Genomic DNA, 24,590 nt, shown 5'->3' with positions numbered 1-24,590 from the left:
CAGTGTGACCACAGTGAGTCACGTTAAACTTGAGAAGTGTGTCCTGAAGGTGCAGGTCACAGTGAGGCTGCTGTTTAACAGCTGTCAGAGGAAAATACTTGAGATGAGCCTTCAAGGCAATGCAGCATGACTGGCTCCTACAGAAATTTTTTAATACAGTAGTATTTAGGAAAAGGTGGTGGCTCTTTGACACATACATGGTGTTCCTTTGGCTATGCATGCTGTTATTATCTAGTCACCCTTGGGTTTATATTGTACTTCGTGTTGTATGGAGGAAGGAATGGGGTCTTTCTGAATAGGATTTTTTTTTGACACAAAGTGATTGACCTTCACTGAAGCTGTCATCTTCTGGATTTGGGAAGAACAGCTTTGGAAGGGCCTTACAGGGTCTGTCTCTTGTGTAGAGTGAGATCAATCTGGCTTAAATCACACTCGAGATGCTTGTCTTAAGGTCTTTCATTAGCAAAGGACCTTCATGCAGTCTATCCTAATGATTTAAAGTCTCTACTGTTCACATATTTTTTGGCTATGTGAACTGAAAATAGTATTTTTAGTTGTTTTAGAATATGGCTCTAAGCATGAAAATTCTCACATAGTTTAGCTATAGGGACACCTGTGAAAATCAAACTCAGTGTGTCTTGAGCTGAGCACTGAAAACTGGTCATCTCCTCTCTCTGTTCCTCTCTTATTTGCCAGCTGGAAATGCCAGAGATAAATTTGGTGACTCTGTGACATGCTGACCAAACACTCCTCCTTACAGCTGGATGGATGTGACATTAGAATGGCTTTTCCAGGTCATTCAGGAAGTCTCTAACAAAATGCACTATTGAACCCTCATTTCCCAACACTTAGTTCTGTAACAGAGGCAATATCCTGTCTTTGTGGGATCTATTGAACCTTGTTAGCAAGTAAGAAGCAAACAAGAACTGCTCTGTGTGTGCCAAGTTTGACATTGCCCTTTCCCATCTTCCGGTGATCCAAGGGCCTTGGTGATTGCTCAGCTATGGGAATAATTTCCTCAATTTAAAATGAAACGTTAATATGTTTGGTGTTTCTTCCTCTCCACCCCCATCTCCCTTTGTCCAGTTGTGTGAAAGAAAGACTTAATTGTGTCAGGCTTGCATGAGGAAAGCCAGGCTGTCCCCGAAACCAGCCTGGAGTCAGGCATGGAGGGCAGGAGGACGTGCCCTGCTCCTGGGGAGGGCTGGAGGGGGAGCAGATTCCCACTGCCGCTCGTGCTTTTCTCCCCAAAACTGAATGCAATAACCTAAGTATTCCATGAGCACAAATCTGCTTCATTGAACAAGTCACATGGCATCTTGGCACAGAAGAAATGAGGCTTAAAAAAGCTTATGAAACTTCCTTTGTTTGTACCTTATTAAGTTACGTGGCTTTGTGCTTTCCATCTGACTTGGACACTGTTTTCTTCTCTTCCGAGTAGAATGTCTTCCATGGAATAACAGGCAGCAGCCTGGCATCAAGGACTTATTTGTTCTGTTGCTAGTTGTCCCATTGGCACATGCCAATTTATTGCAATTCAAAATTAGCCACAGTAGTTACTGGCTTAGTGCCCACTTGGGACTTGGAGATTATGCACTGGAATTGGCAGACACAGCAAAAGTCAGAGGTGGTGTTGGTGAGGGGTGGAGAGGTCAGGAGATGGAGTGATTTAGGGGCAGTGGGCCCATGTCAGTAAGATATAAGTGCAGCCCCTCTCTGATACAGTGGGGAGTAAGATGTGGACTTGCAGGGCTGAAGTTCCCTGGCTGTGGGCTTAATGACTTCCCCTTCATCGGGGCTGGACCACTCTAAATTCAGGTGTTTCAGAGGCAGATTTAGCTTTGACACAAAATAAATGCTTTTATTTTATTGCCTTCCTGCTCATCAGTTGCATTCCCTAAACTGGTCCTTGGCCTGGGTGACCCATATGCCGTGAAAAGTAGAGTTTTACTAGGTTATTGGTTCACAGAATGAGTCTACATGGGGTTTGTTGAGAATATTTGGGGCTTCAGGGCTTTTGTTGTGTTGCGGCATTGATATTTCAAAAGGGAGCGAGGGAAGGTGCTGACTGAGAACTGTGGCTGCACTAAGCAGCTGGCATATACTTCTTTATTAGAAAGCATAAATGTGAATATGTTACAGTTGCTTTTTTGAGCAAAGCTGAACTGCCTTTTAGTTGGTCTGATACTGCTTCTTGATGCTGACAGCTGCTGCATTGCCAGCAAGTGTCTGTCCTTAATGGGGATTGCTGTTCTGTGTCAGAGAGTTTGGTGGTCACAGGGCTTATGCCCCGATCTCCATTCCCTTCCTGCCCAATTCTTGAAGCAGAGCTGGAGACCCTATACTAATCAGTGTGGGGGCTTGCCTTTCAGGAATATTTCCACCTGTAACAAACCTGGCAAAAAAAGGGTAAACTGCAGCCAGATAAGATGCTTCCTTTTGAGTCCTACAAAGCTGTGGTATTTAGGTAATACTCAGTCATTGTGTGAATCTAATGGTCTTTGAGGAAAACCTGCAACTTGGATATCCCAAAGCACATTTTCAAATTTGCTAAGAAAAAATGCTGTTTTTAAAGTCTATTTCATGTCTTTACTTCTCTGACCATTGCTAGCAAATGTCACATCTCTGATACGAGAATTTCTATATTTCCCTTTTGCTGCTTCCTTACCTCGCTTCTCAAAGTGTAGCAATTCCAATCTTACTGCAGATAGTTCTGCCCACAACAGCAGATTACAAACACATCAGTGATATGAGAGGAATGTGATTATTTACTGATTTGTTAATAGCATCTTGCCTTCTAGGTTCTTAAAGTGCTTTCAAAACTTCAGTTGAACTCTGAGTCTCCTTGTTTTGCTTGTTGCTTTTACTCAAATGCAGGAAAAACTGAGGCTCCATGGGTGGAATTTGGCTCTCTTTGGAGATGCTACAGTAGCTGGTCTGTGCCTGTTGATCGTAATGTGTGAGAAATGCAGAGCATTTGCAGGTCTAGCTATAATTATTAGAAGAGAACTGGTTTCTGAGAAACGCTGGAAAAGATGTCTGGTGCCTGAGGCCAAAAATGCTGGCTGGGATGACAGCCCCATCCTGTCATAGTGAACTGTACTAAATCAAGACTGAAACCCACAGCAACACTAGAGCCTCCTCTGAAATCTGTTTCACAAGGTGTTTTGTCGGATTCATACAAAGAATTCCCTTCTTCACCCTAGCTTGCACCATCTTGAAATGGGCCCTATCCTTAAGCAGGGCCAGGACTCCTGAGGTCAAGGGCAGACCAAGGAGCCTAGCCATGGTTGCTGCTTAATCTTTTAAATGCCAGATCCATGCCTGCTTCTGGTGTGGTTTGCCACCAGACAGCAGCTGATGCATCACATCATCTCTGATCTGCCCTGAGATCTGGGAGCTGCGGTGGAGTCCTGTCTCCTGCCCTGGTAAATCTGCTCCATTAATAGCTATCAAAGGGCCTGAAGTTTCCATCCGAACTTTATCTGGCTTTGCAGTGAGCTGGAGGATTAAAAACTGTCGCAGGGGAAGGGAGGGAGCAGCCGTGGCTCACCCGGAATAGCCTGACCTATGACGGCACGTACCAGCCTGGGGAGGGGAGTTGTCCTGTGAGCTCACGGGTTATTAGCAGTGAGCACAGACATGTCTGCAGTCAGCAGCACACCCAGGGCCATCTGCTCCATCCCTGCCTGGTTCAGGGAGTCCAGAGGGATTTGTTTGTACAACTTGCCAGCACAGCTCTTTGATGGGGGAGCTGGAGTAGGCTTGAGGGCCAGCATTGCGGCGCCATCCTTCTGTGTTGCTCAGATGACTTGGGGTTTGACCTCTGGGCTGTTCGTGTGGGGCAGATCTGGTTATGAGAGAGAGCATTATGAGAAGATAACCCCTGTCCTGCTGCAGGATTGTTGTCTCTCTGCTATGTCATAGCAGGTAAAAAAGGGATCATTATATGGCCAGCAGACATGGGGCACAAGCCTTCTTCTCCCAGATGGGGAATAGCGTAGGAAGCAAGAGCAGGGTTTTTTGTGTAGCCAGGGATTCACTTCTCACAGCCTCTCTCTTGTAACTAGTTTTGTTTTCCTTGCTTTGTTCCTCTGCTGACATCCCCAAGTCACCTGTTTAACCCACCTCTTGTCACCACTGTGGAATCACACAGGGTTTCTCCTTGCTTCCTCTCTCCTCATTCAGAGCTGCTCCCCACCTGAGCTTCCCTGTTACAGTGGGAGCTTTTGCCTTAGAGATAGACTGGGAGTTAGAGCCCTTTCCAGTGCCCAGTATTTAGCAGGAATTGTGCAGAGCACCTCAGCACAGTGGAACAAGATTTTCCCAGCTGACCAGATGATCCCAGACTAAGTGTGCATGTTCCCCAGGGGGCAATGGGACTGGAAATTAACTCCTTGGATGTGCTGGAAGCAGACACGTGGCTCTGTAATGAATAGTCTGTGAGTGCTGCTCAGTGTTTTTCACCAGGAAGCACTGAGGCTGTTCTAAACCTTTGACCCTGGTGACATACTCCAGATTCCTCCCAGTTAATTGCTCTCCTTCCCTCCCCTCCAGGCCTGAAAGCATCACATCTCCTGACTGGCCAGACAGATGCATTGCCCTGTAAAAGTCTCCTCTATATCCCCAGTAATTCTATTGATCTGCACATTGAGAATGTCATCTGTTTTGGAATTTACAGCTTGCATACTTTGTTGTTATCAGTGATGGGTGCTATTGGTGTTCCTGCTCTTTGAACACCTAGGAAGTCATCCAGCAGGTGGGAACTCTCTGCTCCATAGATCTGGCAGCTTGGGGGAGTGCAGCTGAACAGTATCTGGAGGAGGTTCCCCATACCACCTGATAAGAAAGATGGGGCCATACTGAATCCTTCTCTCCTGCTGGCATGGCAGAGGAATGTGTAGCCTCAGCAGCAGTGTTGCTATGGGATGTGCTCCCCTTTGCTGGAGTGGGTGAGCACAGGAGACACCAGTGTCTGGTCTACAAGACTCTGCCACTACAATCAACATTGCTTCTTCTCTCTCCAACAAGCTCTTATGTGCCAAGGGTTTGTGAGGAAGAAGGGAATATTCATGCTGTCTATGTCCTGCTGTGTAGACAGATTTACCAAGCACATTAGGCATTTGTAGCTGCAGTGTTTTGTTGCTGGCACTTGAGCTGTAGAAAGTTGTGCTTGTAATTCTGGAGGTTCTTGATTCAGCTCTCGGTGACAAAGAGAGCACTCTTTGTGTGTGTATCCTTTTTCCTCCTTTTGCTGACATTGGAATACCTCAGCAATTTCTGGAGGTGAAGAGAAGCTGTTGAACAGAGGGAGAATGAAAAACAGTGAGTCCCTCCTAGACATTTAATCCCAGCTGAAATAAGGGGATTTAGGAGCTGGATGCTGAATGACTGCACTGATTCATCACGTCTACCACTACAGTCAGTTACTGTGGTGAGGGCTAAGATTGGAATATCCATTCATGTATGGGGGAGAGAGGAACTGAGATTAGCCAAATAGCCGTAACAGGTGTCCTCCACCTCAACAGTATAAAAATAATGAGAGTGGGCCAGTAGGTGCATAGCCAGTTGGACTGAATGATTGTTGTAGGTCACTTCAAATTGAAAATATTCTGTTCTACATCCCTTTGCATGATCCTTTTCAATTCCATTTTAGGGACTAATCATGAAAGACTGATCCCTGCCTTGCAGAGGAAAAATTCCCTGTGTGCTCTCTGAGAAGATCCATGCCTAGCAAAGGCAGCTGGAGGAAACTGGTTTGGGTGACTGTCACGGCTCTCTGGTAGTCCTTCAGAGTCTGGAAACACTTACTAATGGTCTACCTGAAGACCTGATGTCAGTAACAGACACCTGCTATTTTCATCTTAATCCCCTTCTCCCCAAAAAGGGCTGAACGTGATAGCTGGGGTCTGTGGGTAAAGGGCTGCTCTGCTGTGCTCAGCAGAGCAAGGGAGACTCCAGCTTTCCAGTGCATTCTGCCTCTTGGGCAGTCATGCCCTTTCCAGACAGGGCTGCCTCGCTTGTTGAGGTGCTCCCTCAGCCCCCTTTGTAGCTCACCTCTGACTCACCAAAACGTCCTGTGACTGAGGACTGGGTGGGCTTTTCTCTGGTTTTACTGTCCCTGGCTTTTTTTTTTTTTCTTCTTTTTTCTGGCATGGTTAGGTTTTAGTTTTGATTAAGAGAGCTGATGTAATCGACCTTAACCAGTCACAGTGTATATTATATCCCAGTCTCCCTGCAGCTGGAGTAGCTTGGGGCATGACAAATAGCTGCTGTCCTCCTCCACAGGTTTGCCCAGAATTCTTGTGATGAACATACCTGCCAGCCCAGAACATGAAATGCTTTTTTGTTCTAAGCCTGGAAGCAATCCACTTAGCTGCATGGAGAGGGAACTAAGAGAGAGAGCTGATAAGGGAAGTAGTCTGATAAGGATTTCTTTACAGGCTGTGGGGAGCTGTGCTGTGCAGGGAGGTGGCTGCTGACACTCTCAGGAGTGACACTTGGACTGAGTGTCACACAGATTAATGGTGTAAGGTCCCCAGTTGCTCTCAGCAGCCAGCCCTTGCCAAGTGTGTGCACAGTGAGAAAAGGTGGAAAGAAGGTGGGACTTTTCGCTGCTCCAGCCACCCTCTCTCCCTGAGATCTCTGCACAGCTTTCTGTGTTTGAGGACTGTCCAGCTGTTCTGGGAGCAGAACCTCGCCCTGTCTGGACTAGAGACTAGTGTTAAATTGGGATAAGTGTAACTACACAACACAAGGCATATTAGGGATGTGGTTTGTGTCTTGCTGGTTCAGGAGATAAACAACTGGATTGCTATTGCCTTGTCTGCAAAAAGCGTTAGACCAGCGAAAGACAAGCCTCAGTCATGCTCTTCAGTACAGCAGCATGTAAGAGGTCTGAGTTCTTCCTGACTCATCTGTAAATCTGTTTGCAAGCTATGACTGTGTGGAAAAATATTCTGAAAATTCTGAGTGCAAGAATAAGGGTGATTTTTTAACTTCTCTCAGCCTCAGGACTAAAAACGTGCAACTGTTTCTTTGTCTCTGCTTTGCTGTATATGTGTTTGAAGTCTCCTTTCTTCACTCTCTCTGCAGGTCCTTCAGAAGCTTGGTAAAGCAGATGAAACAAAAGATGAGCAGTTTGAACAGTGTGTGCAGAACTTCAACAAACAGCTGGTAAGATAATTGGCGATATGTAATTGCACCCTGGGTTTCAGTATTAGCTTCCAGTCATCTGCTGCAATATGCAATTAAAGGCCATTAAATTAAACAATGACATAGGCCTATTGAAGTGACCCATAACTGCTAAGTTTTCATTTACAAGAAGTGACACTGTGACTTCCAGGGTCCCTTTCATCATACAGTATGATGCAAGTTGGAAGGGGCCCATCAGGATCATTGAGTCCAACTCCTGGTCCTGTGCAGGACACCCCAAGAGTCACACCATGTGCCCCAGAGCATTGTCCAAACTCTTCCTGAACTCAGTCAGGCTTGATGCTGTGACCAGTTCCCTGAGGAACCTGTCCCAGTGCCCAACCACTCTCAGGGTAAAAAACCTTTTCTTGATACCCCACCTAAATCTTCCCTGCCTCAGCTTCATCCTGTTTCCTCAGTCCTGTCACTGGTCATGAGAGTGAAGAGATTGGTAAAAATAATACTTGTTCTAGACCCAATTTTAGAGAAAGAAACAGCTCAACCAGAACACTTTCTTCAGTTGCCAGTTGCTTTGTAATGTAATTTTTGCTACTCCGCTGGAAGCAGAGATATAAGAGCAACATTGTGTCCCTGAAAGATGGATAGGGTGGGAAACAGATCAGAAATAAAAAAATAAAATGGAACAAGGCAGTTTCGGCTTCCTAAGCACAGTGAAGGGCAGAAGAGACAAAGAAAGCAAATGGTGAAAAGGGAACATCTTTCCTTGCTAAGACCTAAATCTGACTTCCTCCCCATACTTGCACAATCACTGTGTCAGGCCTGAGTCATTATTCTTCTGCGTGTCTGCCTCATCCCCAATATTTTAGTGCACAGAAATATTTTAACAGTGTAGCAATTTTTCCCCACCCTCCTACTTCAACAGCAGTAGGTTTCTATCTTCAGCTGGGTGTGTTTTGCTTTATTTTTTGTTTTTTGTCTAGAGCCTTCAGCTTCCCAGAAGGGAAAACACCAGTTACCTTGTGGGTTTTGCATGTTGGTGCTTGTCAGGGGAAGCATTGCTTCTGTTTCGTGGCAGGAAATGTGTGCCACAGCATAGCTCAGGTGGTGCTGAAAAAATCTGTTACTCTTTTGTGGCCTGACACATTTAGGACCTTTTTCTAGAGCTGTTAGTGGCAGCTGCATCGTGTCTGTTGAAACTCAGCAGATGTGGTTATGTGTCACAAAACCAGCTGAGTAGGGATTTGCCACAGCTGAATGTAATGAAAATCCTTCAGCCTGGCTTTGACTTACCTCTAACCAGAGCTGATTGCAAATTCTTGGACACTAATGCTTGTTCTCTTGGCAGCAATAGTAGCTGTTGCTCCAGAAGTTCATGCAGCATGTCTGTAGCATGTCCAGCAATGATACTCTCTTGTACACAGCAGAATAGATTTTAGCTGCTTTCTGACAGCATGACATTACTAGATGTGACTTTTTTGGTATAATTTTTAAGTAGTTAAGAAATAACGTTTTTAAAGGAGAAATACCAAAAAACTCAAATCCAAATTTCTAGATATGACTGTCTGGGATGGCTTTTTCGGCTTCCAAAGCCATGAGTTCCAGTGGTGCAGTGAGAAGCCTGTTAAAGAAACACTGCCTCTTGTATCCCTTGCATCTGAATTTCTTTTCCTGTCTTGTGGAGCAGACCATGAACTAAATTCCCCAAATAATTAATCAAAGAAGCTGGAGACTGCTCTGCATTTGCTGCTTTGGGTCTGCTGGTTTTGCTTAGGCCCTCGGTTTTCCTATTACTAAAATAGATGCAGGCAATGCCTGTTTTACAGGGCAAGCTGTGAGTGTGAGTTAGCTGGATTCTTAGGATACCCAGAGCTGAGGAATTGTCATGCCAGGTAGACTAGGGGAATAAAAAGGCAGCTATGTATGCATATGTACACACTTGTTTTTATTTTTGTATGTATGAGATATGTGTGTAGTAGTTATCTTTGAGATTTCTATGACCTTTCATTATAAAGTCTGCTCCAGTGAGAAATGGAAGTCTGGAGGAAAGCTGATCTTTTGCTGCAGGCTGGTGACAGAACAGCTCTGCTCTCTTGTGGAACTGGCTGGGGTGTGAGCAGGCAGTGGCCTCGTTCACTGGCTGATTAGAGGCTCCTCTGACTGTAATGACTGTGTTGGACCACTTTGACGTATGTTTCTGTGTGTGGGCTGTCATCAAATGGAATGCAGGTCTAAAAATCACTTAATCATTTTCAACCAAGGTATTTGTGGTTCTCTCAAATAGTGGTTGAGTGGACGTAAGGGAAGGCATTGCACTTCCCAACTCTCTGTCCATCAGGTTCCTATAAGAGCACCACTCTGAGGTCCCTGAATGATAGGAACTTTTTAGCTCAGATGGATTTGCTTTGTGACGAAAGAGCTGGACACAAACATGCAGCTGCAGGTCTTGCCTGTGTTTCTTGAAAGCTTGACAAGCAGCAGAACTGCCCCACATTATTCCCTCATGGTAGATTATCTTTGGCAACTAACCTGCCCAAATGTCCATTTGAAGGCTCCCCCCTCCTTCCGCTTCCCAGTGTCACTTTTGTTCAGTCACTGGCACAAGGATCTGTCCCAGATATTGTCCTTGCTGGCCTGGGAGTAGGAGTCCTGCTGTAAAGGTGCAACTCAGCTCCTGCCCGAGGTGTGCCAGGCTTTGGCTTCTCTTGCCAAAGTGCTTACTTCAGTGCGCTGCGTTGAAGAGCTCACTGGGGGGACTGGGCGAGGCTGGTGGCAGCCCTTGCACCTGGCACCGCGTGTTTCTGCCTGGCAGAGCAGCTGGGTTTCCATATCCTTCAAGAGCTGCCAGTTGTGTGGAAGTTCTGGGCTGGTTTGCAGCCTTTCACACCAAGCACATGAGAGGGAAGCTGCTGCTGGCACAGGCTGCATCCACCTCTGCCTGCACCCTGCTGTGTTCAGCGCAGCCCCAGTTGCAGGACAAGCAGCGGGGATTGCATCTTCCCTCTTGCAGAGTAGGTTCCCATTACAGTCAGTAACCCCTCAGAAAGACGGTTTTTTCCCAGACAAACACCCTTCATGCCCAGCAGTTTCCATTTCAGCCCTATGTGGCAAAACGAGCTTAACAGCCTCCCTGGTACCCCTGGTACTCCCTGGAGCTTCTCACCAGTTGTTCGTGCTTTGTCTTAACAGTTCTAAAGTTTTGCTGAGTGGGGGGCTTACCTGGAGCTGTTGTTTCAATGCTTCCCCTCCCTGTAGTTACACAGTCTGTTCTTCCAGCCCTGTGTTAATCTAATCTGGAACAGGACATTACCTCCTGCCCCTCTCAGATGTCAAACATCCCTGCTGATAATACAATCCTTCCTGCTAGATCTGCAAAACCAGAGAGCTTATGTAAAGGGGTTGCAGTCTAATATTAGGATGAAATAATTTCTTTTTAAGATTGGGGTTTTAGGAAACCTGTCTACTACCAAGAAGCAGCTCTACAGAAAATCACATAGCTAGGGCTTGGTTTAAAGATAAGAAAGCACAAAAAGATATGAAACCACTTTTGTGTAAGTTATAGGTGGCTCATTAGATCTTTGAGGAGAGAGAGAGGTCTTCCAGCCTTCCAAGCATAGCACTCTTATTTTTACATATCCATCTGTACAATGTCCTTCATGTTATACCTGGTTGTGTTATAGGCTCATGGGCCTGAATTACACTGTGACTTCAAGTATGGGAATATCTGCTCAAACAAGATGACACTTGTGTGTTTAAATATCTTCATTTTGAGACATACCTCTGTTACTTCCCTCTGCACACCCTTAAACTCTTTAATAACTGGGAAGTGGATTTGTTTTCCTGAGTCCAGTTTGACTCTTTTTTCCTGCCTTTTTTACCGTTCAGTTTAAGAAGCGTCTTTTAAATGTGTGCTCAAGAGTGTTGAAAGTTTCTGTTTTGTATAGTATTTGACAATGCCTAACTGCATTGTGAGAGGTATTTTGGAGAGAGCATTGGAACAGGCTCCCCAGAGAAGCCATCCCTGTAAGTGTTCAGAAAACACATAGACATGGCACTGGTTTAGTGGGTATGGTGGCATTCAGTCAGAGTTTGACTTGGTGGTCTTGGAGGTCTTTTCCAGCCTTAATGATTCTATGATTTGTGCAGAATTGTGGCAGTACTTGACAGCTCAGTATGGGCTGCTTGAAGAAAGCAGGTGCTGCATGCACAGAGAGAGTGCAATGGTCTTAAAGTTACCCCAAAGTTTTATGGGAAAGCATTAATGCTTAAAACAATTTAAAAAAAGCCTTTGTAGCGAGGGAGCTGCTTTACTGGTGGACAAGAAAAAAAACCCAGAAATGCCAGAGAGGGAAGTGAACAGGAACCACAGGTGCCTGGGGGAGCTGGGAAAACAGGATTCAGGGCAAAACTCTGAACATGGGTCTCTCCTTGAAAATCCTTCTGCTTGCAGATCTTACAGGCTGTACAGTCTGTTCACTCTCTCTGGCAGGTTCAGTACTTCTAAGAGACTTAGGTAACCCCATAATGACAGAGATCAGCTGTAACTCTGAGTTTAAACATCAGCAAGAGGTGACTGAGACCACTCCAGTTGCAGGAAGCAGCACCACATACTAGTGAGGATGCCTGGAGAACACAGAAGGCTGGTTCTGCATTGCTGCAATTTCATGCTCCAGTTTTCAGGCCCTGACTTGTAGGTTTTTCAGGTGATCCATCTAAAAATATTGATTAGGTATTTAATTGTGGTGCTGGTTTTCTGCTCAGAGGATACTTTTGTCCCCATGGCTTTGCAACTGGGTATTAAGGCTGGAAGAGTTCTGAGTTTGGCTTGTGTCATTTGCTGCTGTGGCAAGATTTGGGCAAGCATGGACACAGTTTTAGAGGTGGCTTCTGCTTTTAGATGCTACAATTTTGAATGTTACTGCTCCAGAGATTGCAGTGCCCAAGTGGGTGAGCTCTGCAGAGGACCTTCCCTGCTGATAATTTTTGATAATCTCAAAGCTGAGAGTTCAAATTTAGTCATTCTTTAAAATGATACAGCTGTAGGATAATAATGTATTGGTGAGATTTTGCATATCTTCTGCAAAACAAGGATGCAGAAAAGTGACCACTGCACCTCACAGCCTGCTGTCATTCCTCCTCCTTCCCAGTTTGTGCCCCACTGAGCAGGCACCCTAGCAATACTGGATTTTGACAGCTGAAGCCAACTCCAGAGACAGGGAGCTCACAGGCCATCTCCAACAGCTGCCTCAGAGCTACTGACTTCAAAAGCAGATGTTTCCCATCAGCCCTCCCCACCACTCAGGCACCTCTTGTCTCAACTGAGCTCATGCTGAGATCCTTTGTGCTCCCAGTGCAGCTGTGCTCTCTGAGCAGCGGCTAAATCTGCCCAGCTGTTGAAGTGGCAGTGATAGCATAGCTTTGTGAGAAATCCATCTGCTTCCAACAGCATGGTCCAAATTGTTTTCCATGCCTCGAAAGTTCTGGATGAGTTCACATTTGTTCTTTTCCTACTGCCATCAGCAAAGGAAATGAGGGATCAGAAAGAGCTGCCCAGTTATACAAAGTCTCCTAGCCTGGGGAAGCATTGGGAACTCACCCAAAGAGAGTACAAGAGGAGAGGAATTATGTTTACGTTTGCTGCGAAAGTCCTAGAAGTTCATAGAACACAGAGCAAAAAAATGCAAAAATGTGATAGCTTGAAGTTTCATGTGATCATAGAACTGGTGTGCAGCCCATCTGCAAGACCAATTTTCTTTAATTAGAAATGCTTGAGTGCTTCTTACACTCTCTTTAACTGAGAGAATAACTGATGATGTCCTTGTGTTGACAGTCCGAAGGCACGAGGCTGCAGAAGGACCTCCGAACTTACTTGGCTTCTGTAAAAGGTAAGGTCTGCATGAGCAGAGGTTTGTTCCCCTCTAATGCTTACCTATGCAGTGAGGTTTCTGCAGCCTTCCCCTTCTTGGTGTTTCCCCAGGCATGGGTTCCAGGAAAGGTCAGCTTTGTCTGGGAGGAATCTTTCAGAATCCTTCGGGACCAGCTGGGATGGAATGGGGTTGTGCTTTAATGCTAAACACATCATGCTGACTTAGCAGATGGACCTTCACATGTTCTGCTAGGGAGGATAAACACAAAGGGTTTGCAAAGGTTCCTTTCTCCCTCTGATTACCTTCCATCTCTGTGCCATCAAGGGTCAGACATTTAGTAAGGAAGAGCTCAGCATCTGTTGTAATGCTCCTGTGCCTCCATTCCTCAGGATAAGGGTTAAACTGCGAGGAACACATTATTTTCTTCTTTTTCTGAACAGTTCCCTCTTCTTTCCTAGCTATGCATGAGGCCTCCAAGAAGCTGACAGAATGTTTGCAGGAAGTTTATGAGCCAGACTGGCCTGGGAGAGATGACACAAATAAAATAGCAGAGGTAAGACCTTGTCCAGGATGTGGGGATGTCCAGACTTGCTCTGTCAGCAGAGATGAGCTTTGGAAGCTATGTCTGTGCACCACATTTCTTCAGGCGTATGACTTCGCAGAAGAATTGGAGACAAACTCAGCACTGTGAAGAAGGGAAGGCTGAAAGGATGTGGCCTGTATTTTTGTAGGACATTGTTGCCAGATGCTTGTACATTACACAGAACCACACACTTATTCCCAGAAGCTATTTGTTCCCCCCAGAGTGGCTAAATAGGGACGGAGGATGCCAAAAGAAACTCAGTAGGGTCAACTGCGTGTACTGCTTATGTTCTGTGTAAGAGAAAGTGGCAGATAAAGCTGTGGCTAAAGCAGTCAGAGCAGCCAATTGTGTAGCTGCAACAACCCCTCGTGGCAGTACCACCAGCTGCCTTGTTCCAGTTGCTCCCTTGTTTGGCTGAGCCACGTGTCACCCCAAACTGCTGTTGTTCTCATCCATTGGCGGGTGATGCCTGTCCAACTTGCCCAGGTGTTTTCTGTGGAGCTTAGGGCACAGCCTGTCATTTGGCAGCGTAGATCCCCCTTGGCATGTGCCTGTGGTGGGTCCAGCTGGAGGCAGCACCCTTTGCTCTCTTGCTCAGCTGTTCTGCTGAGCAGCAGCTGTGGCAGTTCAGCTCTCTGGATTCATTTGCCATGAGACTTATCTGCAGCTGTCTGTGGCATTGGAGAAGTGGTGAAGGAGTAGACAGGAGAGCAGGAGGAGGTTTCTTTCCTTCCCCTTCTTTCCCCTGCAGAAAATCTCACCTGAAATAACATCTGTATCTTGCCCAGGAAATAATGACTTCAAAGCAGATAATTCAAACAAAACCTGAACATTTCCAGGTCAGTTTTTTCATTAACATGGAAACTTTGCATTAGGAAGTGCTGTTGTGGTAAATAATGGAGTTGCATTTCAGCTGGTTTGGCTTCACAGTCTTTGTTGGCCTTGTTTCTTCCTGAGCCACTGTGGTGCCTCCTGAGAGACTGACCCTTCAGCAGATTTGAGCCAGAGAGGTCAAAGGGAACATGAATCCTGAGAACTAACTGTAGCTACCCTTTGGGTCTGCAAGCATATTTCCAGCTCTCCACCTCCCCCTTTAATGCCTTGTTTATATTTTGCTTGTGAACAGACAGGTGAGAGAAAAGAGTTATTCCTGACAAATAAAAAGCATAAAGTGGAAATTTTTCCTGAATGCTGTAGCCAAAACCCTTTGTTCAAGTGGAAAAACAGGAGAGAGGGGTAATTTTCACCTAATCCAAGGCTGATAGGAAGTTACCATGCCTGAGCTAAGGTCAGGATAAAGTGGGCACAGTTCAGGGTGCAAGCCTTGGCTGTGGCCTCCATTGGGCTGTGGGGGCAGGTGGTATGAGGGCTGCAGACTGCTAGAGTATCTGCTTTCTATTGTTGTTCATGATCCTTCAGAAAGCTGTATTGTAAGGAAAAGCAGAAAATGGAGCCTTGTGATGTCAGGTGTCCCTTTTTTTGTGGCTGCTGAGAGGAGGTAAAACCAGCCTGACATTCATCTTCCATTGTACAGACTTGAGTTTAACATTGCAGGGTAAGGATAGGCCTTCAAAGGCATTTTGTCCTTGGAGAGATCACCTGAATTAGCAGCATCAGGCTTTCTCATTTCTGCCAAGGTCTCTGTTTTCAACTGACTTCTCTGATCATTAATTTTCCAAAGAAATTACTGTTTCTTAAGAGCTCTCAGGCCTGAGATTGTTGACTGTAGCACTCACAGGGAAAAACAGAAATGTGGAGCTCTGTGTTCTTAATAGTTAACTCATTACTTTTGTTTTTCAGAACAATGATCTCCTCTGGACGGATTTCCATCAGAAGCTGGTGGATCAAGCACTTCTGACCATGGATACATACCTTGGCCAATTTCCAGATATTAAAGTAAGATTCTCTTTAAACCTTTTGATCTAGAGAGTCACAGCAGATAAAAGCTCTGAAGATCAATTTCTTATATCCCCATCTTCTTTAGGAGAATGTGTGTGCTCTGCTGCTCCAAGGTCTTCTTTGAGAGCAGCCAAGATCTCTGCAGCTCTGGTTAATTGAAAATGTTCTGTTCTATATTTGGGCTTCAGACAAGAGTGAAGAATCCAGGGGAAAGATGCTGAAGAGAAAATATAAGTGTGAAATGGGAGGATCCCTGAAATTCCCTATTGCATCAGAGTGCGGGGGGGCAGTGTCAGCAGTAGCTCAGAAAGTCTCAGTCTCTCCTTTTGGTCCTTTTGTCTTTTAATTTCCTCGTAAGCAGAAAACATTGAGGAAGCAGTTAGTGGCAAATATACTTTACAAGAAGTAGAGGCTGGTGTGGAAGGCAGATTTCTGCAAGTCCTTGAAGTCCTCCTGTGTGTGTAACCAGCTTTTTTCAGGGAATGGGGAATGCTGGATAGGTGTCTTTTTGGGAGAGATCGTATCCAAAGACTTGGGTTTGAATGATGTCCTGTGACCTTCCCTTCCCCCACTGTTATCTCCTCTCCATTCATTTTGAGGTTATGCGGGAAATGTTTTCACCATATGGAAGCACTAGTAATGATATCACCATATGGGAAGTATCAGCTTGGCTACTTCCCAGTGAAAACAACCCTTTCCCCACCACGTGTCTCTTAAAACGTTTGTCAATATTTATTGCTTCAGGAGGATTGTGCTGTACCAAATGGGGGCAGGTCACAGGCTTGTAAAATGAGCCCCGAACAGCAATGGCCTTGTCTCCTGGGACTCCCTGTTCTTGTTTCATTTTTCCAGCCTCTTCTGCCCCTGGAAGTCTGAAATGGGGAAGGGCTGTGGCTTTCCACCCACTGAAGGCTGTAGGGCTGATTTCTCTGGGGTGTGATGCCATGTGCCTCAGTCAGCAGTGCAGCCTCTGTACTTCTTCCTGAGCAGGAGGGCTTACTTTGGGCTTGCTGTAGACTCAGACTTTGGCACTGCTTTGGTCCAAATCACATTTTACAAGCCCCTTTGGCTGTGCACTGGGTCACCTCAGAGTGTCACTTTTTTCCATGTTGAGTATCTTCAGGATTTTTAAATTCTGCTGGAATCCTGCTGAGGTTTTACAGTGGGATTTTAACAGGAGCGCAAGAGTGGGAGCACCCAAATTCCACCAAAACTCAGTGTTAGGTACTGAGCACCTTCAAATGCAGTAAGATTTATCATGCTGAGAAAGAGTAATGGGCCCCTGTTGGCATTAATATCACAAAGCCTTTGTGCACAAATTTAAAGGTATGCAGTGAAAACCATCACACATACCTGAAAAACCTGGCCTTTTCTCTCCAAATTCAACAATCATGTTTGCTTATATTAGAAGAAAAAGTTATGACTTTTTTACTGAAGTTGTAGCTATGTCTGCAAACTAAAATTCTTGCTACACCATTTTGTGACACTCATGGTTTCACTGCATCACCACAGTTGACCTCAACAGCCTGAATTTTACCCATAGGTCTGAAAAGTATGGGGAGCAAACAGGTATGCAAAGATGAATAAATATTAAAATGTTGTTAGAAGTAGCTGACTTCTGAATGGGTCACTGAGGTATTTATTACTAATGTTTCTTCTCAGTCGTCAGATGATGCCCTAGAAAAAGTGAGTTTTGTATTATTGCATAAAAGCAATTTCATGTGCAATTCAAGTAATGTTTTAGAGAGCACTACTCTGCTTCCCTTCCTGAAAGCCTGAGTGGCATTATGTTGGTTCTTACAATAAGATATCGATGTGTTTCACAAGAGTTGACTATTCCTTTGAAATGGACTTTCAGTGATACGAACTTAAAAAGGTCAGTATGTTTTTATGGGTAATTCAGCTGGATGCATCATCCTCCTTACCCCAGAGCAGTGAGAAGTGCTCAAATCGAGTATGTTTTTGTCAAGTGGTAGAAACTCCTAGAAATGCAGTTGTTGAACATTGCTACGCCTGTACTGAATTATCGTTTGGCCTCACATAAGGAATTAGAGTTCTTGAGATTGGCAGGCAAAAAAAGCAGCAGTCTTACATAATTTACAGAATATTTGAGTTGTTTTTTTGTTGTTGTGGTAATAGTTTTCTGGTTTTTGTTTTCCACAAAATAAAATTTTCTGCTTTTCTTGGAATTCTGGCATTACTGTGATAAAAAAAGTTGATTTATGGAGAGAAGATGATTTTAATTTAGTTGTTTAAAGGCCTGTTTTCTATTAAAGGCCCAGTAATTAAAATGTGGGATGACTTAGATCATGCATGCATTATTTTTTTGTTAAATTCTAGCATGTTCTGAATCCATCTTCACTTGAGGGGCTGGAAGAATTCCCTGGATTTTTTGAAGAGGGATCCACAGCAGGAATGTGAAAGCAGAGCATGCCTTTAGAAAGGAATTTTTGTGTGTTAAAGAAAATAATTTATTCAGTGTTGGATATTCACCCCTGAACAAAGCCTCTCCATCTTCTCTAACGACAAATGGGAATGCAAAAAGTACTTTAAACTTTCTTTGCAAGTTGGTGCCTGTGCTTCTTGGAGTAGGACTCTTCTTACATCATCTTTAATATTTCTGAGTGAGTTTTTGGTTGGTTTTGCAGAACATGCAATAGAAGTACAGGTCTCTGCAGTGAGCCCAGAGAAGATAAACTACAACCCAAGTTCTGAATAGCTGTGGAATTGGGAATTTTGTCTTGTACTAAAACTGGTGCTCTACTAGCTGTAAAACCAAGTATCAGTAAAGGAGGGAGTGGTGGGGAAAAGTTTTTTGTGATGGCTTGGCTTTGGTTTGGTTTTGTTTGCTTTTTAAGAAGGCTCAAATTAAGATGGATCAGTTGCAAAGTAATGAAGTCTGTTGGAGTTCAGCTGTTACATTCAGGTGGTGTTGGGTACCTGCAGCTGTCCTGGAGTTGTACAAGGGAGCCCTGCAGCCTTCCAGGACTGGGCTAAATCCCATTAGTGCCATCACAGGCAACGGTGTGATCAGTGGTTACTCCGGGAGGGCTCACACCCTGTGTGTCTGTACCTTGCAGCATTTCCATGTACTCCTGTACAAAAATGGGGGTGGGCGTTAGAAGTCTGGCAGCTGCATGAACATGGAGGAGTTACTTTGTTTGAGAGATGGGTGGCATTGAATCAAACTCCGTGGTGGAGTAGCAGGACAAACCTGGAAGTGGCTGTTTGCTATGTCAGAGGTGGGGAAAACTCCATCTGCCTCTACCAGTCTGACCTGGGGGAAAATAGAATCTTTTAAATCCCAGATGGGGCCGTGTGTTTCCTCTGGTGTAAGATGCATTAAGATGCATCTCAGATTGTTGTGCTGCTGGAAGCCTGCTCCAATAACTTGTCTCCTGACTGGCAGTGTGATGTTTGGGAGGTGTTTTCTAGTGACCTCGGCTGTAGGGTGGCTGAGCCTCCTCTTCGTGACTCCTCTCTTGGAGTGAGCTGAGCATTTAGAAGTGAGTTAGGGTGTGCATGTGGCTGAGATCCTGCAGATCCGCCATGACTCACACGGAGCTGCACCAGCAGTGCAGAGGAGCCTGTGTGGGAGATGTGCGAGCTGCTCCCAGCTGGTCTGGCTGAGAGATCAGCCCTGAGTGTGGTTGTGCAGCTTATCTGCAGGAGCCTGGGGAGCAGAAACCACAGCTCCCTGCCAAGCACAGGAGAGGAGGGGATTCTGCTTTTGCAAGTAAATCCCAGTGCTGATTCCTCATTCTGCACTTTCTATGTCCCTGGGTTTTGTGGTTCATTAGAAATCCTCTTGGCTCCTTGCCATGCCTTTTCACTCTCTTATCCAGCCTGTCTCTGGACTGCTGATTACTGACGCTGGTCCAGGCTCTCTGAGCTGGGGGGGAGTGTTATGGTCAGGCTGGGAAGACCTATGCTCCAACCCAGATAGTCTGGGGTGTTTACAGACACTGTGGGAGGCAGGGGGCAGAGGGGATGGGTAATTCCTAAAACAGGGCAGCCCAGTGGGCCAGAGCCTCAATAAAGTACAACTCTGCTGGGAGAGAGAGAGAGCCTGAGGCTCCTCAGCTCAAGAAGGGTAACAGGCCACAGGCCTGACTGTCTGTCCTGGATTCTCAGCCATGGCTTTGTCAGGACTCCATTCCTGAATCTGAGCCTGGTACACAGCCAGCTCCCTCCTTGTATTTGTTATGGCTTCTGTGTTGCCTATTGGGGACCCAGTGCTGCAGGTTTTCCCTTGCACTTCCCTTGCTGAAATGCTGGTGACAGCAGACCCTTGCCTGTGTCTGCGATTGCTGCTGTCTGCAGCTCCTGTTACAGGGTCAAAATGCTGTCCTAGGCATATCCTGAGCATGTGGACGAGTGCTTTTACTGTGCTGGCAACAGAAATGCTTTCTTTTGTTGAACTTAATCTCTCAGGCTGCCACACAAACTGGTGAGCTGGTTAGTTAGACACTGGCTGCAGCCCTCAGGAAGCCCTGAAAACGATGAAGCAGTGCCTGTAGGATGCAGGCACATCATGGGGCTTAGAAGCAGGGGAGCTACAGTTCTGAGAACACTCATGTCACCCAGAGGTGGGGCCTCTTGGCTGGATCCCTTTGCCTTCCTTTGATGGGTCTTCTCTCCTCCTGAGGAGCTCCCTCTAGAATGCTGCTTATCGCAGGTGGCTCCCAGGGCTGTCTCTCTGTGTGGAGGGTCCAGGGGGAGTCCTTGTGTGGGCAGAGTGTGGGGTGCTTTGGAAGTCGGGTGAAAATGAGGGTTTTTTTCCTGGGAGGTTTTGCAGTTTTGGCTGCTGGGGAAGATTGGAGTGACTCTTTTCTCCATCTTTCTTAGTCTCGTATCGCGAAGCGAGGAAGGAAGCTTGTGGATTATGACAGTGCCAGACACCACTTTGAAGCCCTGCAAACTGCAAAGAAGAAGGATGAAACCAAAATCGCAAAGGTAAAGCAAACAGGAGCATATGCAGCCTTCCTTTGTTTTTGGGAGGTCTGCATTTGCCTGCTGAGCAGCTTTTAAGTTCACCTGTACCTGTTCATTGTGTTTTCATAGAATTCATTCATATTGGAAAGGACCTTTAAGATCATTGAGGTGTTGTGAACTGGTGAGGTTTTGCTAGGTATTTCCTTCTCATTTATTTAGCTTTCCTGGAAGGCAGGATGGCCTCTGTTGGGTTGGTTCAGACCCACCATCATCAGTCTGCATGTCTTGGTGGCCAAATGCTTGGGTGTGGGTTTAGTCACGTGCACAGGACCAGTAACCTCTGGCAGAAAAGCCTGTATGCCCCTTGGGGAAGCACAATCTTGCAGTGCTCCAGAAAAATGTTCAGTTTGTCTGTTTCCTGGGATTCTGTCTCCCCATCCTAGAGAAGTGGTAAGCATTTGAGTGTTACTTGAGGTTGGTTGTGTTTGTGAAGTCCTCTGATATCCTAGGAGAGAGACTCTTAGGAGTGTGAGTGACAAGTACATTGATGGAAATGCACTCTATGCACACTTGATGAATGCACTCTGTTGTCTGTTGGCCACAACTACTGGTTAATAAATATGGCTGAAAGCAGAAAAATAAGTTTCCTCTTGTCAGGTTTCTTTCCTGTCTGTGAATAGCTTGATCCAGGGCTTGCCCAACACTCAAGTGAAGGATTTTATTTTTAGTGAGATTTATTTTAATTAAAAATAAAGTTTACATTTTTAAAATGTAGCTGAAGAAGTATAATGGTGCTAATTTTGTTCTGGAGTAGGTGCTTGGATTGAATACTGCCCCTAAAATGAGCTATGGATTCCTCTTGTACCCTAAGTGTATTTGAACCCATGTGCTTCCCTTCACAGGACGCTTCTTGACACAACAGAATAGTCCAGGGCTGGGGAGACATCCTTAATTCTCTTCAGAGTGGGCCATGGTAAATTGTGACTCTTCAGGGTAGAAGCAGTACAGGAAAGAAAGACCCTGGATCTGTATCTTTTAACCAGGCTTATAAGAGTTGTCATCCTTTGCTTAGGGTTATTTCTGGTAGGGGGAAATACGAGCCATGTGTGAGATGCTGGTGTTTTTCCTGCATGGAAGAAATTAAGATGCATCTCCACCCTGTGTGGAGTGAGAGATGTGCATTTAGTGGCCACAGCACTTCTATTGTTAAGCTGCAAGTCATCAGTCATCTAGACTGCACTGCATGCACTGTGATTAACCTTGACAGGCAAAGGGGAGAGAGATTGATGGCCCAAGTGTCATTGCATCATTTGTGTGGCAAAGCAAGTCTTGATTCTGTATGCAAGGCATGAGGCCCAGCTGGTTGTGCCTTCAATTCAAAGCAGTAATTCATTGTGTTTGGGGTAAGAGCAGAATTTCCCTGGGGCATGTTATTTTTATTGGTGTATGCCAGTGGAATCTTTGCTGCAGTGGAAATGGTTTTTGTAGGAATTGATCTACTCAGGTTGGTGCCTGGTGCTCTGCAGCAGAGGTTGGCTGACTTTATCACTGCTGCACTCACTGTTGCCCCAAATGCTCAGCTAAGATGATACAACAGGTATGCAAAAACGTGCAGTTCGAAGAGTGAAATATTGAGAGTTAGGAGTTGGTGCTCTCTTCCTGATTTAGCCTGTGCAAGGGTCTCTTAGTACTTGATTGGACTTTTCTCATTAGCAAAAACATGCACTGGATCAGATCTTTCCATCCTCAGTAGTTTAGGCCATAAGCTCATGCTTATAAGCTCAGGATAATCTGTGACACGTTGCACTGTCCTGATCCTGCAAAGATGGGAGCAGCAAGTCCCAGGGAGTTACGTAGGTATGGTCTTCCTCCCAAGTGGGCAGTTTTCACTGCCCAGCCTGTGATCTGACATTTGCAGTCATGCAGCTCTGCAGGGCTGTGGGCAGCAGCCAGGGCTCAGTGGGTGCTCAGCTGCTGTAGGTACTTCACATCTCTGTTCTTCTGCCTGGAGTTTTGCTCCTGTGACCTTTGAAGTAGGGTTGTTCCAGCGTAAATTACTTTGGAATGTGATGACAGACCCCTCGGAAAGAGAAATTATGTTTCTGACACAGGATACAAGTGGGAACTGACTTGATTAAGGTTTCATGGTATAGTATCAGCAACAGCAGTGCAAATACTTTTTGGCACTACATGGTCTCTTTTTTTCCTTCTCTAATATATGGATGTTCTTTTCCCACCCAGGACCCCTGCTACTTATTGCTAAACTTACATCATCCTATTAAAATAAATCACTGTGGACTTTCAGCTGTTGCATGCAAATAATTATGGTGGTTAAATAATCCTGACCTCTCTTTAAGGAGCTCCAACTTCACGGCCATGCCTTGGAGTAGGGTTGTCTGTGTGCTAGGTCACTAACAACTGTATCTGTTGCTCTTACAGCTGCCTGGCTGGTCTGCAGTATCCAGCCCACACGGGAGCATTAATTACTGCTAAACTCGGCATGCTTCAAAGGATTCATAACTGATCAGTCCCAGGATGTTTGTTTTTTTCTCTCGCCTTGGTGATACTGGTTTGGCCCACTCTCTAAATACACTCTCTGTTGTGATTTTAATTTTTTTATCCTAAAAGATACATGTTTGTGTCTCTCTTGTTCTCTGTTTATTTTTTTTTCTTTTTTTTCCCACTCAAACATGCTCCCTCCCCCAGCCTGTTTCGCTGCTTGAGAAAGCTGCGCCTCAGTGGTGTCAAGGGAAGCTACAAGCTCACCTCGTTGCACAAACTAATCTGCTCCGAAATCAGGTGACTGCTGATCTACCTGGCTCTAACCCTGCATGCGCTATTTTGGGCTCTAGATTGTACCATGCAAGTAATCTCTAGGCAACGTTCACTCTAGTCCTCTCTGCTAAGTGTGTCCTTGACACTCCTAAGCCTCAGTGGGCACATGGAAGTTGCTGACCAGTGAATGAATCTGTGCCTGCCTGATTGATTTCTGGTCAGGTGTGTTAATACTGGACTATTGTTTTCTCCCCCTGAAATGAAATGTGGGTAAAGAAAGGCTGTGGAATAACTCCTAGACACAGGGTGATGTAATACAGTTCCTCCAACTACTGCTTTCATTTACAGTTCCTCCAGTTACTGCTTTCATTTTGCTCTAAGAGAAGCAGTCAATTTTTATTGTTGCTGTTTCGAAAAAAGAAAAAAAAAAGAAATGCCGAAAAATTGGCTTATGGATTCATGTCATTGAGTAAAGTCAGAAAAAAATTAACATTGCGATTTCTATGACTGCTGAGTTAGGTTGCAACATTCTCCTGTGGTAAAGTCGGAGTTTCCCAAATGGGCACTGTCCTGGCTGTTGTGGTTTAAAAGAGTCATTTTTAGATACAATTTTGATCTGCACAGGAGACGAGATCAGGCAATTTGCACCCTGTGTGACATATTCAAACAGTTCCAGGCTGAGGTCATGGTGGTGTCATCTGGCAGAACTTAGGTTATAGCGTTTTGAGGGACGTGAGCAGCTCAGAGGAACTGCAGGGAATAAAAATTTCAATCCTACTTGCACAGAAGTGTGATTTCCTGATGAAATCTCCATCAATGTTTCTGTTGGAACACCTTAAGGGATAAGAGGGAGTTGTCAGAAGACAGTCAGTGAGAAGAAAATGACCAAGGGATAATAAATCCTTACCCAGACTGGGAGAGCACCAGTTACCTGCTCACAAGTTCCTGGTGAGCTCATCTGTTCTCATTCAAATGCTCCTGTATCTTCACATTCCTTGTCCTGGATTAATTGCAGTTTAGAAACACTGACTCTCTCTCACTTTATGAAGCCCCTGGGTTTTTCACAGTCACTTTATGACCCTGGATCAGGAAAAAGACTTCATTACCACATAAGTAAAGCCTGGGGAAAGAACAGCTGTTAGCAGCCCTGCTTAAGATGCAGAGCAAAGGGAGGAAATATGTATTCATTCTTGATTGAAGGGAGGACACATGGCAGGCTGCCGGGGGCTTTTCTTGTGCCTCTGCTGGCCCAGCTGGGAACTACCTGCACCTACGGTTGTGGTTCTTGACTGGTCTGACTGGTGGTATTTCTGGAGAGCTAGAAAACAGGTATGGGAAGTTTCTGAAGTCACAAATCTATAAATCAATCAGCTCTTGGG

General features: G+C 45.3%; 1 protein-coding gene across 19 annotated transcripts in view; it reads left to right on the top strand.

The window, feature by feature from the left end:
* Window positions 1-24,590, top strand: part of BIN1 (bridging integrator 1) — a 95,154-nt gene that overhangs the window by 31,841 nt on the left and 38,723 nt on the right. For 11 of the 19 annotated variants that reach the window (XM_019290442.3, XM_019290448.3, XM_010406980.4 and 8 more), the window contains exons 2-7: window positions 7,096-7,176; window positions 12,983-13,037; window positions 13,478-13,572; window positions 15,403-15,498; window positions 20,350-20,457; window positions 23,143-23,235. In XM_019290442.3, the coding sequence (XP_019145987.1) occupies window positions 7,096-7,176; window positions 12,983-13,037; window positions 13,478-13,572; window positions 15,403-15,498; window positions 20,350-20,457; window positions 23,143-23,235 (528 nt within the window). The remainder of the gene's footprint in view (window positions 1-7,095; window positions 7,177-12,982; window positions 13,038-13,477; window positions 13,573-15,402; window positions 15,499-20,349; window positions 20,458-23,142; window positions 23,236-24,590) is intronic. The other 8 variants (XM_019290451.3, XM_019290446.3, XM_010406982.4 and 5 more) reach the window with 1 other exon arrangement.

The sequence above is a fragment of the Corvus cornix genome, chromosome 7 (genome assembly GCF_000738735.6).
Source record: "Corvus cornix cornix isolate S_Up_H32 chromosome 7, ASM73873v5, whole genome shotgun sequence".
Classification (NCBI taxonomy): Eukaryota; Metazoa; Chordata; class Aves; order Passeriformes; family Corvidae; genus Corvus; species Corvus cornix.
The sequence above is the reverse complement of the archived record's forward strand: the minus strand, read 5'-3'. Positions and strand labels throughout refer to the sequence as shown.